The sequence below is a fragment of the Macaca thibetana genome, chromosome 2 (genome assembly GCF_024542745.1).
Source record: "Macaca thibetana thibetana isolate TM-01 chromosome 2, ASM2454274v1, whole genome shotgun sequence".
Classification (NCBI taxonomy): Eukaryota; Metazoa; Chordata; class Mammalia; order Primates; family Cercopithecidae; genus Macaca; species Macaca thibetana.
Genome location: NC_065579.1, coordinates 16,289,026 through 16,305,408, shown reverse-complemented (window position 1 = coordinate 16,305,408; position 16,383 = coordinate 16,289,026). Strand labels below are relative to the sequence as shown.

Sequence of the window (16,383 nt, the reverse complement as noted above, 5' to 3'; positions counted from 1 at the left end):
CATCAGTGAAGTAAAGGAGTGAGTCAAGCCATCTGGGTAAGAGCATTCTACATAGAATCTCAACAGAGCACAAAAGCCCTGGGGTGAGAGTTCATTTGGCGTGTTTCAGCAAGATGGACAGAGTGGCAGAGGTGGAAGTGAGCAAAGCACAGAGCAATATAGATAAGGGATGGGAGAGACTAGTTCCTGAATTAGAAATTACAGACTGCTGCCAGGCAAGCCAGATGCCTGGTACCACCTAAGGCTGAGGCAGACATGGAGAATGACAAGCAAATTAGAAGAATGGGTTGCAATAAGCTTTCTCCTCAGGGTCATACTCAGGTATTAAATTGTTATTTGCATACAATTTATTTATGTCTACACGGAACGGATCATTTCGACTGGATAATTTTCATCGTAAAATTGTATTACTACTGCCCTGAAGATGGGCATTTCGTGATTTATTCTCTGCTCTATTTCTTCTCATGTCTCATTGTAATCGACTCGAAGATACTTATGCCAGAAATGAATCACAGAACAAAAGGCAAGTGCGTGCTGAGGAATTCTATAAATGATCACTCAGGAACATGGGGGCAAGGGCTCCTATTTTATGTTTAAACTTCTGTCTCCTACCAGTGGGTCAAATCAGCCATGGGATGAGAAGTCCAATGTCATTCCAAGAACATTTCAAGAAGCAAATTTGTTTTTTCTTGAAATCAATAACTAATCTCTGACAGAGCACTCCTGTCTACTAAGAGATCATTATCTCCTTCCCAAATGCTCAGGCACAAAAATGCCAAGCTCAAAAGGGCACGCCTACTTGTGTTTCAAAATGTTTCATGCTAAAAAAATTAAATCACGACATCATCAACATGCCCAAGCGGCGTGCAGACTCCTACAGGAGCTGTGGAATAAATCCCACTAATTACTATTCCGAGCTTGGTACTGCTGATGAAGTTAAGATAAAAATGCGAGTTTTGCTAATAACACAGGAAGTCTGGCTAGATAGCACCTTACTAACTCACCTATGGTGATAGCCACAGGAGGCTACAGAAACCTTATAACCCGTGGATCCATGAGGTAATTTTCCTAAAAACATTGTGTTTGGCCAGAATCTTAGGAGGTCTTGATATTTGGCTTCCTCTTTTCTCCTGTGCTTTTTATAAGTATGGAACACATACACAGGTGTCTTATATACATAGATTTAATCTCTTCCTAATTCTCAGTAAGGCACTTTTGCCAAAGCAGAAATAAACTGCAGGCTCACAGGCTTATGCCAACACTAAGCGAGGCCTTTTTTTTTTTTTTTTGGAGATGGAGTTTCACTCTTGTTGCCCAGGCTGGAGTGCAATGGTGCGATCTCGGCTCACCGCAACCTCTGCCTCCCGGGTTCAAGTGATTTTCCTGCCTCAGTCTCCTGTGTAGCTGGGATTACAGGCATGCACCACCACGCCTGGCTCATTTTGTATTTTTAGTAGAGACAGGGTTTCTCCATGTTGGTCAGGCTGATCTCAAATTCCCGACCTCATGTGATCCACCTGCCTTGGCCTCCCAATGTGTTGGGATTACAGGTATGAGCCACCGCACCTGGCCTAGGCTTATTTTCAAAACACAAATACGTTTAGATCCTGTCTTGAACTTTTAAGAATCCTGAATCCAGACATAGGACCTGAGTAAACGGAGCCAACAAGATTCACTTACTTAGTTTTATTTATTTATTTTTCTACTAATTTCTGAAGCACAAAGGAAAGCACCTGACTCACTCTCAGATCTCTCCATTTTTACCAACAATTTCAAGACAGGGAATCTTTAGCGGTATTTGTGGTTCAGGCACTAGGCTGCTGTCATTCCAGTCACTGAAATCTGCAGATCTGGGCCAGCGAATAAGAGCCTGAAGGACTGCCCATGGGCGCCAGGATTTCCACGCAGAAAGTGTGTGGATGGAGCCGTTAGAAACAACCCAGGAGAGGCTTAGGCCATTTTAAATGAGAAGATATTTGTGTTGCCCCGTCTCAGGATTTCAGGTAGCAGAGTTAGAAAAGCTGTCGTAGATGCTTTCAGTGTCCTCAATTTAACCAACTAATTGGATGTCCCACCACATTTCTTCCAAAACCTACTGACTGATGCATTTTAGTGCTGACCGTGTTAGGCTCAAAGCCTTTCTCTAGTTATGCCTGCACACTCTGCCCCACCAGCTGAGCGGGGTGTTTACAAACAGCCAACAGTATTTAGTCCCTACTCTATTTCTGCTGCTGTACTTATTATTTTAATTACACAATTTAAATAATAAAGAAACCAATAAAAGTATGAAAATAATTGTCTTTATGAAACTAAGATGTATGATTTGAAAAATATCAATAAAAGTGAGTTGCTAAAAACAGCCATTGAATTAGGTACAGGTATGACAACTAAAAAAGTAAAAACTCTTTCTAAAACTCTAGAAGGGTTCTGTAATCAAGCTGCCCTATTCTTTAAACAAATCAAAACAGGAATTATAAGTAATACATAATAGATATGCTTTACACCAGGGAGATGATGCAGAAACTCTAGCAGCAAGCCCACACTTGACGAATGGACCTTGGAACTTTATCTAAAGACTGGTGGGTAAAGATTCTAAGTTAAAACGACACACACACTTAAGGTCTGTAGACATAATGGTTGATGATTTTGCTGTTTTGATTAAAGAATGATGTCTCCACATCACCTTAGCTAAGACTTAGGACTTCTCTTGAAGTATCTCAGCCCTATAATCATAGAACCCTGGAGTGTCCCTAATGTGTGAGCTCTAAAAATGCAGTTTCCATCAATTCACCAGTGCAAATACTGGCTCAGCAAGAAGCTCCGGGGTCATTACAGAAGTGGCATGGCTACCAGGTGTCAATACCTGAGCAAGTTGGCTCTGTGTTAATACTCCAGGGACAGAGTGATCCTCACAGGAAATGCAAAAGAAAAGTTGCTGGGCTTTACATAACACACAAAAGCTCCTACTACGACTCCTACTATGGCTTCAGAGCCAGCACGTCACTGTCATAGCAGACTTTAGAGCACATGAAGAAGAAAATTAAAGTCTTATTGCTCCCTGCATGATAGTACATGAGACTTTTTCTCATTTCTTCCTGTCCCCAGAGACTCTGCTACCTGCTGAAGAGTCCAAATTATTCATTTTTTAAGAGTTTCATCTAGTGTTAAAATCTAATTGGATTCCTACAGCTTTAACAGACTTAGTGGCTTTAAGTCTAACGGATCAACTGGCCTAATTCCATCAAAATTGATATGGGAGGAGCAAAAGAGAAGTGATGGGGTTGGGGACAAAAACATGACCTTCACCGACAGCCAGGCTGAGAATACGTTCCATAATAGAACGCTATCATTTTGGGATATTCCTAAAACCTTGATTTAGGTTTAGATACAGGAGGTGGCTATAAGCGGCAACAAAAAGATGAAAAAAATGTGGAAATTACACATACTGGACACATGTGTGTCCTGCCTTACACCCTCTCAATCCACATTTTAACTCCTGGCTGCTGAGCCAACTATTGGCACACAGACAGCATGAGGACTCGGCTGTGCTATTTACCTCCTACCTTCTGACCTGGGACTCTTCTACAGAAGCCTGTTTGGAAAGTCCACAGCCAACTGTTCAGCCAAGTACAAGTGCAAATCTAGGCATGCAAGAGAGAGTTAACCCCACCCACCTCCCACCATGGGGCAGCCCTTGATCAATGGGAGATGGGAGCCAGGAGATAATAATCCCATTACCTGTGTCTGGGGTAGAGAATTCTGAAGCATATTCTATGTGGTTCCTACAAGGGTCGCCAGTGGGATTCAGCTTAAATTGCCCACAGCTATAATCAGCACACTAGCACACCTCCCGGGTTTGTCTCTTTCCATATTTTGTTTCTCTTGCTCTCCTTATTCTACTCTTCCGGGATCACATTCCTGCACCCGAACCTTCATCCCTGAGGCTCTGCCTTCTGGGAGAACCCATCTAAAACAATAAATACCCATTACTTCAGAGTGCTAGACAGTGGCAAAATGGTATGTTTGCTTTAATCTGACACCTCTGATCATTGTTGGCCCTCCTTCCTTTCTTTCCTGCCCCAATTTATTCTAAAAGCTAAAGTTCCAGTTGGCATAACAGCAAAGTTCCTTTCCTCCTCGAGTGTATCAAGAGCTACGTTGAGGAATACAGAGATACATTTCCAGACAAAGGACCAATCTAGACACTGTAAATAGAGCACATCTGATCATAAGTTCATGATTGGGTATCTCCAAGACATATACTCTGTGCTCAGGGAGTCACATGTGAACAGCTCCCACAGTCACTGGTGGCCCTGGACCATGAGTTCTAAATCAAACACAGGCAGCAGCCATGAGTGCAGATGCTCTGAGCAGAGAGAGGGCAGATGAGGCAAGGGACAGGGACGCTAGGGTCTGGGGCTACATAACAAAGATCTGCTGTTGAGCAGAGCAGTACAAAGATGGTTTTTCCCCATGAGCAATTATAATAAGATGGCTGAGAGTCTAACATTTCACACCGTAGGGACAAGATGCTGAACCAGGATTCCTGTAACAAAGCACCAGTCAGGCAAAAGGAGACCCATGTATTATCTTTGGGATTGTGACTTAAATCATTATAATGCAGAGAATTGCTTAGCAGCAAGCAAAATGTGTTGGTTCCAACCGTGAACTGCCATGATCCAAGTAAGCTGGCTCAGCCTGTACAGTTTACGACCCAAAGAGTGAGGAATAAGATTAATGCCTTACAAAAAACAATTAAAAACAGACTCAAATACATATACCCAAATTTTTATAGCAGCCCTATTCACAATAGTCAAAAGGCAGAAATAACTCAAATTTTCATCAACTGATAAATTGATAAGTAAAATGTGACAAATCTATACAATGGAACAATATTCATCCATAAAAAGGAATGAAGTATTGATACATGCCACATTGTTGTTGAAACTCAAAAACATCATGATAAAGAATAAGATGTCAGACACAAAATGTCACATATGATTTCATTCACATGAAATAGTTAGCATAGTTAATCCATAGAAACAGAAAGCAGACTGGTTGTTGCCAAGGGCTCAGGGAAGAGAAATGGGGAGTAACTGCAAATGGGCACAGGGTTTTATTTTGTGATAGCAAAAATTGTTTTGGAACTACATAGAAGTGGTGGCTGTACAACATAATGAACGTACTAAACATCATTTAATTGTCCTCTTTAAAAATGGTTAATTTGGGCCAGGCACAGTGGCTCACGCCTATAATCCCAGCACTGTGGGAGGCCGAGGCAGGAGGATCACTAGTGGCCAGGAGTTCAAGACCAGCCTGGGCAACATAGCAAGACCCCATCTGTACAAAAAAAAACAATGTTTTTTTAAAAAATTAGCTAGTCGAGGTGGTGCACAACTGCAACCCCAGCTATTTGGGAGGCTGAGGCAGGAGGATCACTGGAGCCCAGGAGGTCGAAGCTGCAGTAAGCCGTGTTTGTGCCACTGCACTCCAACCTGGGTGACAGAGCAAGACCCTATCTCAATAAAATAAATAAAATGGTTAATTTTATGTCATATGATTTTCACATCAATTTTTTTAAAATGAAAATAAAAACGAACACCTTAAGGATCCAGGAACCCTCCACCAGCAATTCTAATGCTGTCTGTCTGCCTGCCTCCATTTTCTCCTGCTCACCCTGAAAGGGCTTCTCTTTATTCCACAAGGTATGTGGGACATACAGAATATTTTACAATAAAGCTGCTCTTATTTCTCCTTCATGTAGGCAGAACTGTATACCCAGGGCAACTAGATAAACACTGAGAGATACCAGAAGCAATGGCTCAAAATTACTTACTAAAGTAGGAAGTGAATCCACCAATAGAAGAGATTCCAAATTGTTAAAGTGGTTGTTTTAGAGAGATGAGACCAGGATCTTCTTTCCTCTATTTTCCACTTTTGAGATGGAGTCTCGCTCTGTCGCCCAGGCTGGAGTGCAGTGGCCGGATCTCAGCTCACTGCAAGCTCCGCCTCCCGGGTTCCCGCCATTCTCCTGCCTCAGCCTCTCGAGCAGCTGGGACTACAGGCACCCGCCACCACGCCCAGCTAATTTTTTGTATTTTTTAGTAGAGACGGGGTTTCACCATGTTAGCCAGGATGGTCTCGATCTCCTGACCTCGTGATCCGCCCATCTCGGCCTCCCAAAGTGCTGGGATTACAGGCTTCAGCCACCGCACCCGGCCTATTTTCCACATTTTATTATGTGCAATTATAGTGCTTTTATAATAAGAAAAAAGTTAAACTAATAAATTCTGTTATTCCTCAATTTCCTTATAACATTGACTGTTTATTACACACAGAGCAGAATTCAGTAAGAAGCAGTTCTGTCTCAGACTTCACCAAGAGGAGCTGCAAAGCATGAGTCCCAGACAGCACACATTAAAAAGAGAAAAAAGGCATAGTCACTCCACCAAGTCCAGATTTGAAAATCTCTACTGTTCTGCATGACCCAGAGAAGGAGCAACATGGGCAAACTGATGCTTTTCAGAGATTCCCAAAACCTGTCACTTACAGCAGGGCGGGCTCTTTTCTATCCATGGATTGCTATCATTTCAAGTTTCTTTGGCTCACCTGTGCATTACTTATTTGACTTCAGGAGGAATCCTGCACAACTGCGGTCAAGGCATTGAAAAGATGAGATATGTGCTTTACAAAATGCAAATCTGAAATAACTGAACCATGACAAAATTTTAAAATAGCTGTTTTTAAAATTTATGTTTCTTTTGAGACAGGGTCTCGCTCTGTCACCCAGGATGGAGGGCAGCAGCACCATCTCTGCTCACTGCAACCTCTGCCTCCCAGGCTCAAGCAATCCTCCTGCCTCAGCCTCCCGAGTGGCTGGGACCACAGGCATATGCCACCACACCACACTAATTTTTTAATTTTTTGTAGACACAAGGTCTCACTATATTTCCCAGGTTGGTCTCAAGCTCCTGGGCTCCAGCGATCCTCCACCTTGGCCTCCCCAAAGTGCTGAGATTATAGGCGTCAGCCATTGCATCTGACCAGAAATGGCTATTTTAAAAATCCTATTTGGGGCTGGGCATAGTGGCTCACGCCTATAATCCCAGCACTATGGGAGGCCAAGGTGAGTGGATCACCTGAGGTCAGGAGTTCGAGATCAGTCTAGCCAACGTGGTAAAACCCCATCTCTAATAAAAATACAAAAAAATTAGCCGGGCCTGCTGGTGAGCACCTATAATCCCAGCTACTTGGGAGGCTGAGGCTGAGACTCAAGAATCGCTTGAACCCAGGAGGTGGAGGTTGCAGTGAGCCGAGATCATGCCATTGCACTCCAGCCTGGGCAACACGAGCGAAACTCCATCTCAATAAATAAATAAATAAATAAATAAATAAATAAATAAATAAATCCTATTTGGAACAATTAATCTAGTGCTAGTAGCCACATATAAACATACCACTCTCTTGACTATCCTTTGGGCAAATCCAAAGGTCTTATCCCAAATGCCCCTCTCTTTCTCTGCAGCTTCTGGTGCACCTGAGCATGCCCACCTTTCAAAGCTGGGATGAAAAACCATCCGAATTTTCCTCCTGTGTTTGAGTGTATATCCTTTAGCTCATCAGTGTCCTCTATATTCCTCTATCCTCCAACTATGGGTGAACCCCAAGATCCAGCCTTCCATTGTTCGTATGGACTTTTCTCTACAAAGAACTTCTTTTTTGTGTCTTCAACTGTCACCTCTTCTCAGAAGAACCACAAATCTCCACCGTGAGTCCTCAAAATAACTCAGATTTCCAACTGTCACAAAGGGCTGCCACTTCGAGGATCCCCCAATCCAATGTCTCATTCTCCCCTTTCTCATTACATCATTTATCCACCAGGTGGTTCCCATCTCAGCCTCCACTCACAAGTCATCTGCAATTCTTCCCATTCCTTTCTTTTTTCTTCTTCTTTTTCTAAAGACAGAATCTCATTTTGTAGCCCAGGCTAGAGTGCAGCGGCACAATCTCGGCTCACTGCAACTTCAGTCTCCCAGGTTCAAGCGATTCTCGTGCCTCAGTCTCCCAAGAAGCTGGGATTACAGGTGGGCACCACCACACCTGGCTAATTTTTGTACTTTTAGTAGAGACGGGGTTTCACCATGTTGGTCAGGCTGGTCTCAAACTCCTGACCTCAGGTGATCCACCCACCTTGCCCTCCCAAAGTGCTGGGATTACAAGTGTGAGTCACCAGGCCCGGCCTATTATTTCTCTCACTGTGGTAGCAAACCTTCTCAAGTGCCCTCCTCAGAGCTGTCCTTTCCTTAAACTACTCACTGGCATTACCCCAATCCATATCTGCATTGACTCCCAATAAGTCTTTCAAATGAGTGGTTAAGACATAGACCCCTTCACACTAAACACACAGAGAGAAGACAGTTTGAGTCAACAAGATTTTGTCCGGTCAGGAAGTCGGAAGTGTCTCAGTGAGGGAATTTAACATGGAAAATCAGTTACGCAGAGGACGGAACAGCAGAAAGAACAGCCAAGAAGAGGAAGGCAACCTGAAGATCAGCTACGTGGGAAACTGCTACACCCTCCAGGGCTACAGGATCACGGGAAGAGGGGCTGGAAGCAGGGCCCAGAAGCTGCAGCCAACCTGCAAGACCAGACACACAGCAGGGCTGCCTATGGAACGAGGAGCCGGGGGGACGCAGTCCAGAGCTCTCCCAAGGTGAGCTGAACGACAGAAGCACGCCAGCGCCCCCTGCCTCCGAGGCTCCTGCCAGCACCTCCCTCAGGCTGAGCCTACCTGCAGCAGGGACCGTGGGAAACGCAAAGTCACAGGTGTCGCCAGTTTGTGCTATACAAGATGATGCAGAATCAGGGTTGAGTTCAGGGGACACCTGCCCTGAAGCTTTGTTGTTCCTTTGGTCCTGGACATGGTGGTGTAGGGTTCTATATACTCTGGCATAACCCCTTGTGGTCTTTCCTTAAGTTTACCTCTTGCTGAACTGCCTTCCTTGACTCAGGCACACGTTTTACCTTCTCTTCTGCTGTCACTCTCTGCTTGTCCTGGAAGAATTTCACATTTCCCTTTCCCACTACCAGCTCCCCACAGCTTGTTCCAATAAAGACATAGGGCAAGTTCAAGGTCATGGTAGAAAATGCATTGCGAGTCTCATCTGAAACATGAAGAACATGAATTCCGTTATCTGGTTCCAGTTCCACCCAGTGACGTTTTTCGTCAGTTATTTTTAAAACTCATGCTCCACTACTCTCAAGTGCCCTATTGCATTTAAAACAAAAAGTAACCAGGTTAAAGAATAACATGTTCCTAGGCCAGAGCCGCTCCTTCAACCTCTTAATTGTGTTTCTGCCCCAGAATAAATGGGAGCAATGACTGCCTCCCACGTGCCTGCTCCCTGCTCTGACCTCTTGCTCAGGTTAAGGATTAACATAGAACAGCTGAAAAAGCATGTCTGGCCAAAAGCCGAGAATGCAAGGCCATCTAAAAGCACGGCCAATGGTCTAAAATATTGTCTGATACATTAAAATGAAATAGAAGGAAAGGTACACCTTACTTGCTTCTCTTCTTCATTTAATCACATCCTTAATAGTGACACATACATGTCAGTGAGGAACCCTTCTCCATTGCAAGTTAACAGAAAACTGTCTGACAGTGGCCTAAACTTCAAGATCCCTTTCATTACTTAGCAAAAAGTTCAGAGTTGGGTGGTCTCAGGGCCAGTTTGGTGGCTCTTTCCACCTCAATCTGGCTAGCCGTGTGATTTGCTCTGTCCAAGAGACTGCGATCATAGTGACATTGTGTCAGTTCCAAGCCTAGGCTTCAAGATGCCTTTCATCTTCTGCTCCTGCTACCTCTGAAACTCTGCCAAGTCACATGTGAACAGAACCAACCACCACTAGACATGTGAGGCCATCCAGGAACACAAGCTCCCCTAACCCACTTGTCAACAGATCAACTGAGCCTGCCCAGATAAGAAGAAATGTCCAGCAGAGCTATGAGCTAAATAAAGGATTGTAGCTTTAAGGCATTAAGTTTGCGGAAGTTTGTTACACAGCAATAGATAGTACGGGCAATTTGAGCATACATTTATAACATTAAAAGTTGGATAAGATCTGAGTATATCTTCAAGTCTAATCCTCCCTTTTAGTGAGAAAACTGAGGCCCAGAAAAATGGAGCAATTATCTCTAAAGCACACAGAGGCATAACTAGAAGATTCCTTCTGGTCCTGCCTGTGTGTGTTTTAGAGATAATTCTAGGTCTAGAATTCTAGGTTTCACTAGCCTTACCAAGGTCTCACTTCATACCGTAACAAGGCCTTTCCTAGGCTCAAGGGTCTACTATATAACCAAAAAAATACCCACCAAGAGATTGCTATAACATTGTTACACGAGAGATTGGATAAGACTTATATGCATTCCACTAAATATCATGCAGCTATTTTAAATGACAGCTCCATACACATACATATACACAAACACTGGCATGAAAAAATGTCCAAGACTGGACTGGGTACAGTGGCTCACATCTGTAATCCCAGCACTTTGGGAAGCCAAGGTAGAAGGATTGCTTGAAGCCAGGAGATCGAGACCAGCCTAGGCAACACAGTGAGCCTCCTTCTCTACAAAAATTTAGCCAGGCATGATGGTTCACACCTATAATCCCAGCACTTTGGGAAACCGAGGCAGGTGGATCACCTGAGGTTGGGAGTTGGAGACCAGCCTGGCCAACACAGTAAAACTCTGTCTCTACTAAAAATTAACAAATTAGCTGGGTGTGGTGGTGCATTCCTGTAATCCCAGCTACTCAGAAGGCTGAGGCAGGAGAATAATTTGAACCCAGGAGACGGAGGTTGCAGTGAGCTGAGATCATACCACTGCACTCCAGCCTGGGTGACACAGCAAAACTCTGTCTCAAAAAAAAAAAAAAAAAAATTAAAAACTAGCTGGATATGGTCACACACACCTGTAGTCCTAGCTACTCAGGGGACTGAGGCAGAAGGATCTCTTAAGCCTAGGAGTTTGAGGCTGCAGTGAGCTACACAATCATAGCACTGTACTCCAGCCCAGGCTACAGAGCAAGACTCCATCTCAAAAAGAAAAAGAAAGAAAAAAATTCCCAAGACCTAGTTAAGTGAAAACTACAAACAAAAAACAAAAACAATAAATCACGAGAGAAAATATAAAATACGACCCCACTTTCCCCTTTGGTTGAAAACAATATTCACATTTACTTGCCCAGAATGGTTACTCTGGAGAACAGAGTGGGGGGCAAATAGCCAAGGGGCAGCAAAAAGCTTCCAACATGTAAAAAAGGAAACCAAATTCTACCTTATTAAAACAAATGTGAGAGAGAAATTTCACTCTCCATAGAAATGAGCAGAGGTCAGCGGCAGAGCGCTCCCAGGTAACTCTCACAACCCCCTCTGCAAATAAAGCTGGCAATTATACTATTCGTCATCATGGCATCATTATAATCATGATATTAATAGCTACTGAACCTGTCTTTGATTAAACCTCTCCAAAAGCATTAATTTACTTACCTTGCAATGTCTCCATAAAATAGAGAAGGAAATGCTCCCTCTACTTTACAGAATAAGAAACTGAAGTACAAAAAAAAGGGAACAGCTCAAGGTCAAGGCCAACGACAGAACGACTGAGTAGAATACTCGAGTTTCTTCCATTCCTGAACTGCCCCCATTAATGTGTTGCGTCTGCATATAATTTGGTACAAGAAGTAATAAGGAAAGCATGAACAACATGACACTGGCTTCAAAACCAGACAATCAAAGCCGTTATCCAAGGTCAGTACCTAACGTTGCAAAAAAAATTTCACAAGAGAAAAGACAGATGTCTTTTTCTCATTTCAAAGGCCAAGGAACGCTCTAGTAACATTCTTTTGTATTTCAAAAATCAGATTCTAAAAAAAAAAACACTTCCTCAAGTTTAACCAGTCTGTACTATGCATCCCACTGGGGGGAGAAAATATTTATAGTTTCCCACTGTACAGAAATCCCTGATGCCTTGGAAGGCTGTGTCGGGAAGTCCTAAGAGAGATATACTTCTTTCTCAGCCAGGGACGTGAAGGAAAGCTGAAGAGTCAACTCGCCCCTCCAATCCCACTTCCCAGTTCAGCCCTAGCCCCTCCATCATTTCCCTTTGATGACCAATGAAGAGGAAACCGGCAAGAGCCTCTCTCCGCACCTGCCCGTAGCAGGATAAGGGAGGAGGCGCTGCTGTCGGTCCACACCCTGGCAGAGTGGCTACAGCCCATGAGAAGGGCCAGAAGGTGCCTGAGCCAAGGCTCTGCCAGTCCTACCCAGACCAGCACGACTCACACGAGCTGTCAAACTTCAGCCTCAAGAGAACATTCTCCTCAATCTCTTCTCCACTCTGTCAGTGCAACACAGGGCATAGGGGAATAAAACTTCCGAAAGATGTGATTTGCTTCTTCAGCAACGTGTGCCAGAGGTGTCAGGCAGCTCTCCTCTGATGTGTGCAGCATCCTGGCAAAGGAGGTCTCAGACTGCAAAGTTCAGAACCCCCTCCATCCTGTGACTGAGTCTGGCGATCCCTGGAGCCAGGCAGAGCACGACTCAGAGAGCATTCTAGCTTCGCTTCTGCAACATCTCTCACTCTACATCCCTTCCTGGGGCAGATGCCCAGGAGTCTCAAAGACACGATGGATAGGCTGCCTTGCATCTGGCAAAGAGAACAAGGCCCTTCCCAAGAGTAAAAGCTCAACGGCAGAACCTCCCCACTGGCCTTGCTTCTCTCCTTAGACACTGAAACACCATTCCCAGCAGCTGCAGGGTGAAAAAAAAACTCAAGTGAAGAGCTGAACATATGGGGATGACCTCAAGTCTCACTTCTGTCATGCCCTAGCCATGTGGCCATTTAACCTCCCTGGGCCTCAGTTTCCTCATTTGCAGAAATGGAGATAAGACCTCCCCACAAGATTGTTGTGAGAATTATCAGAGGCAGGGAATTCTCAATGAAGGTGACTATGCTCCTTCCCCTCCCCCGAAGCATTCAGCAAAGTCTGGAGACTTTTTTGGTTGTCATAACCGGCAGTCGGGGGCAGGGGCTGGAGGGGGGAAGGAGGTACACTATCAGGACGTAAAGAGTACAGGCATGTTGCTGAACATCCTACAGTGCTCATGACAACCACTTCACAACAACTATTATCCAGCCAAAAATATCAGTAGTACCAAAGTGGGAAAACCCTGGGATGAGGTGATGCACGTGAAAAAAACCTGTGAACGACAGTACACTATTTACTACAATTATTATAGGAGAAAAACACATTTTTGTGACATTTGAGCAACCTACTCCTGTGGCACAAAGTTTTTTTCCTGTTTTTTTGTTTGTTTGTTTTGAGACAGGGTGTCACTCCCATCACCCAGGCTGGAGTGCAGTCACAGGCTCTCAACACTACAACCTCCAACTCCCAGGCTCAAGTGATCCTTCTGCCTCAGCCTCCCAAGTAACTGGAACTACAGGCACACGCCACCACACCTGGTTAATTTTTCTATTTTTAATAGAGATGGGGTTTCACCATGTTGGCCAGGCTGGTCTTGAACTCCTGACCTCAAGTGATCCGCCTGCCTCGGCCTCCCTAAGTGCTGGGATTACAGGCGTGAGCCACCACGCCTGGCTCTTTTTTTTTTTTTTTTTTTTGTAGTACATGAATACATGATGAGAATCTAGGAATATAAAGGTTCTACGCTAGAAATTGTAAAGAAAGAGTACCAAGGGCAGTGTGCCCCACACAGTAGGCAGTTTATAAATGCCTACTGCCCAATGCAATGCACTGGAGTTCATAAGGTTTTTTCACATGAAAAAGGGCTTTTTAGTCCAAAGAGGTATGCACATCTGCCAAGCAACAAGGCTTAGGAGGGATAGAAGACGCCATTAAGATAAGCTGCCAAGTAGATGAATGAAAAATAAATATCCTAATACATGTAATCAGGCACCAGCAACCTTTTCTAGCTCCTGACCTGGCCTAAAGAGGATTCAGAGGGAAGAAAGATTGTGAAGGCAAGTGCCAACTAATTAATGAAACACGGAGTTCCACTTCAAATGTCCCTGTATCCTAACCCCCAGTGTGGTTCCTGATAACCTGTCTAGGTAACTGAGGGTCAGCATCAAGGGGTCAGTGAAGGGCTGGAAAAGTAGCTAAAAATAGAAGATGATGGAGGCAGTCTATGGTAGAGAAACAGGATCATCTAATTTGTACCACAGGCAAGAGTGGTAGGGAAGGTCAATGCTGGGCAGAAAGAAAAATGCAAATCAAGGTTAGCCACCTTGGAATACAGCTTGGATGAATGGAAGGAAGAAAGGATCGATGCTCTAGTTTCTCCAGCCCAGAACTAACTCTACTTAAATATTAACCTCAAAATGCTCAATTAACTCCCCAGACATCTTCATTTTCCTACTTACTATTATTTACACAGTTTTTCTTCTCTTCTTGGGCTGAGACACATCAGCTCACTTCTGCCACATTTAAGAAGTGCCTGCACATTCTGTTCTAACTTGAGACAGAGCCTCTGCTCTCACCTGGCTGCGCCACCCACACATCAGGGATCACACACATGAAGCGGCAGCCCAGTCCAATGGTGCTGGAACAGCAGAGGCCTGGCTCCAAAATGCAGCCCCTTATCAGATATGCAACCTAAGGCAGTTATTTATAAGGTTTCAGGGTTTTATCCTCATTGACTATTAAAAAAGTAAGACATAGGCCGGGCGCGGTGGCTCAAGCCTGTAATCCCAGCACTTTGGGAGGCCGAGACGGGTGGATCACGAGGTCAGGAGATCGAGACCATCCTGGCGAACACCGTGAAACCCCGTCTCTACTAAAAAATACAAAAAAAACTAGCCGGGCGAGGTGGCGGGCGCCTGTAGTCCCAGCTACTCGGGAGGCTGAGGCAGGAGAATGGCATAAACCTGGGAGGCGGAGCTTGCAGTGAGCTGAGATCCGGCCACTGCACTCCAGCCCGGGCTACAGAGCGAGACTCCGTCTCAAAAAAAAAAAAAAAAAAAAAAAAGTAAGACATAGCTCGAACTGGGTGGAGCACATCTCCCCCTCCAAAGGAACGCAGCTCATCACCAGCAACGGAACAAAGTTAGACGGAGAAAGACTTTGACAAGTTGAGCAAAGAAGGCTTCAGTTGATCAAACTTCTCAGAGCTGAAGGAGGAACTACGTACCCAACGCAAAAAAACTAAAAACCTTGAAAAAAGAATGGAATAATGGATAACTAGAATAACCAATGCAGAGAAGTCCATAAATGAACTGATAGAGATGAAAACCATGACACAAGAACTAAGTGACAAATGCACAAGCTTCAGTAACCGACTCGATCAACTGGAAGAAAGAGTATCAATGATTGAAGATCAAATGAATGAAATAAAGTGAGAAGAGAAGTTTAGAGAAAAAAGAGTAAAAAGAAATGAACAATGCCTCCAAGAAATATGGGATTATGTGAAAAGACCAAATCTACCTCTCATTGGTGTGCCTGAAAGTGACAGGGAGAATGGAACCAAGTTGGAAAACACTCTGCAGGATATTATCCAGAACTTCCCCAACCTAGTAAGGTAGGCCAACATTCGAATTCAGGAAATACAGAGAATGCCATAAAGATACTACTCGAGAAGAGCAACTCCAAGACACATAATTGTCAGACTCACCAAAGTTGAAATGAAGGAAAAAATGTTAAGGGCAGCCAGAGAGAAAGGTCGGGTTACCCACAAAGGCAAGCCCATCAGACTAACAACACATCTCTTGGCAGAAATTCTACAAGCCAGAAGAGAGTGGGGGTCAATATTCAACATTCTTAAAGAAAAGAATTTTCAACCCAGAATTTCATATCCAGCCTAAGTTTCGTAAGTGAAGGAGAAATAAAATCCTTTTGCAGACAAGCAAATGCTGAGAGATTTTGTCACCATCAGGCCTGCCCTACAAGAGATCCTGAAGGAAACACTAAACATGGAAAGGAACAACTGGTACCAGCCACTGCAAAAACATGCCAAAATGTAAAGACCATCGATGCTAGGAAGAAACTGCTTCAACTAACGAGCAAAATAACCAGCTAATATCATAATGACAGGATCAAGTTCACACATAACAATATTAACCTTAAATGTAAATGGACTAAATGGTCCAATTAAAAGACACAGACTGGCAAATTGGATAAACAGTCAAGACCCATCAGTTTGCTGTATTCAGGAGACCCATCTCATATGCAGAGACACACATAGGCTCAAAATAAAGGGATGGAGGAAGATCTACCAAGCAAATGGAAAACAAAAAAAGACAGTGGTTGCAATCCTAGTCTCTGATAAAACAGACTTTAAACCAACAAAGATCAAAAGAGA

General features: G+C 44.0%; 1 protein-coding gene across 5 annotated transcripts in view; it reads right to left on the bottom strand.

The window, feature by feature from the left end:
• OSBPL10 (oxysterol binding protein like 10) overlaps positions 1-16,383 on the bottom strand; it is a 327,946-nt gene that overhangs the window by 186,283 nt on the left and 125,280 nt on the right. The window contains exon 2 of one of the 5 annotated variants that reach the window (XM_050779388.1): positions 9,025-9,164. The exons of the other annotated variants lie outside the window; for them this stretch is intronic. Coding sequence (XP_050635345.1) covers positions 9,025-9,138 — 114 coding nt within the window. The 5' untranslated portion in view covers positions 9,139-9,164. The remainder of the gene's footprint in view (positions 1-9,024; positions 9,165-16,383) is intronic. 5 annotated transcript variants of the gene reach the window in all.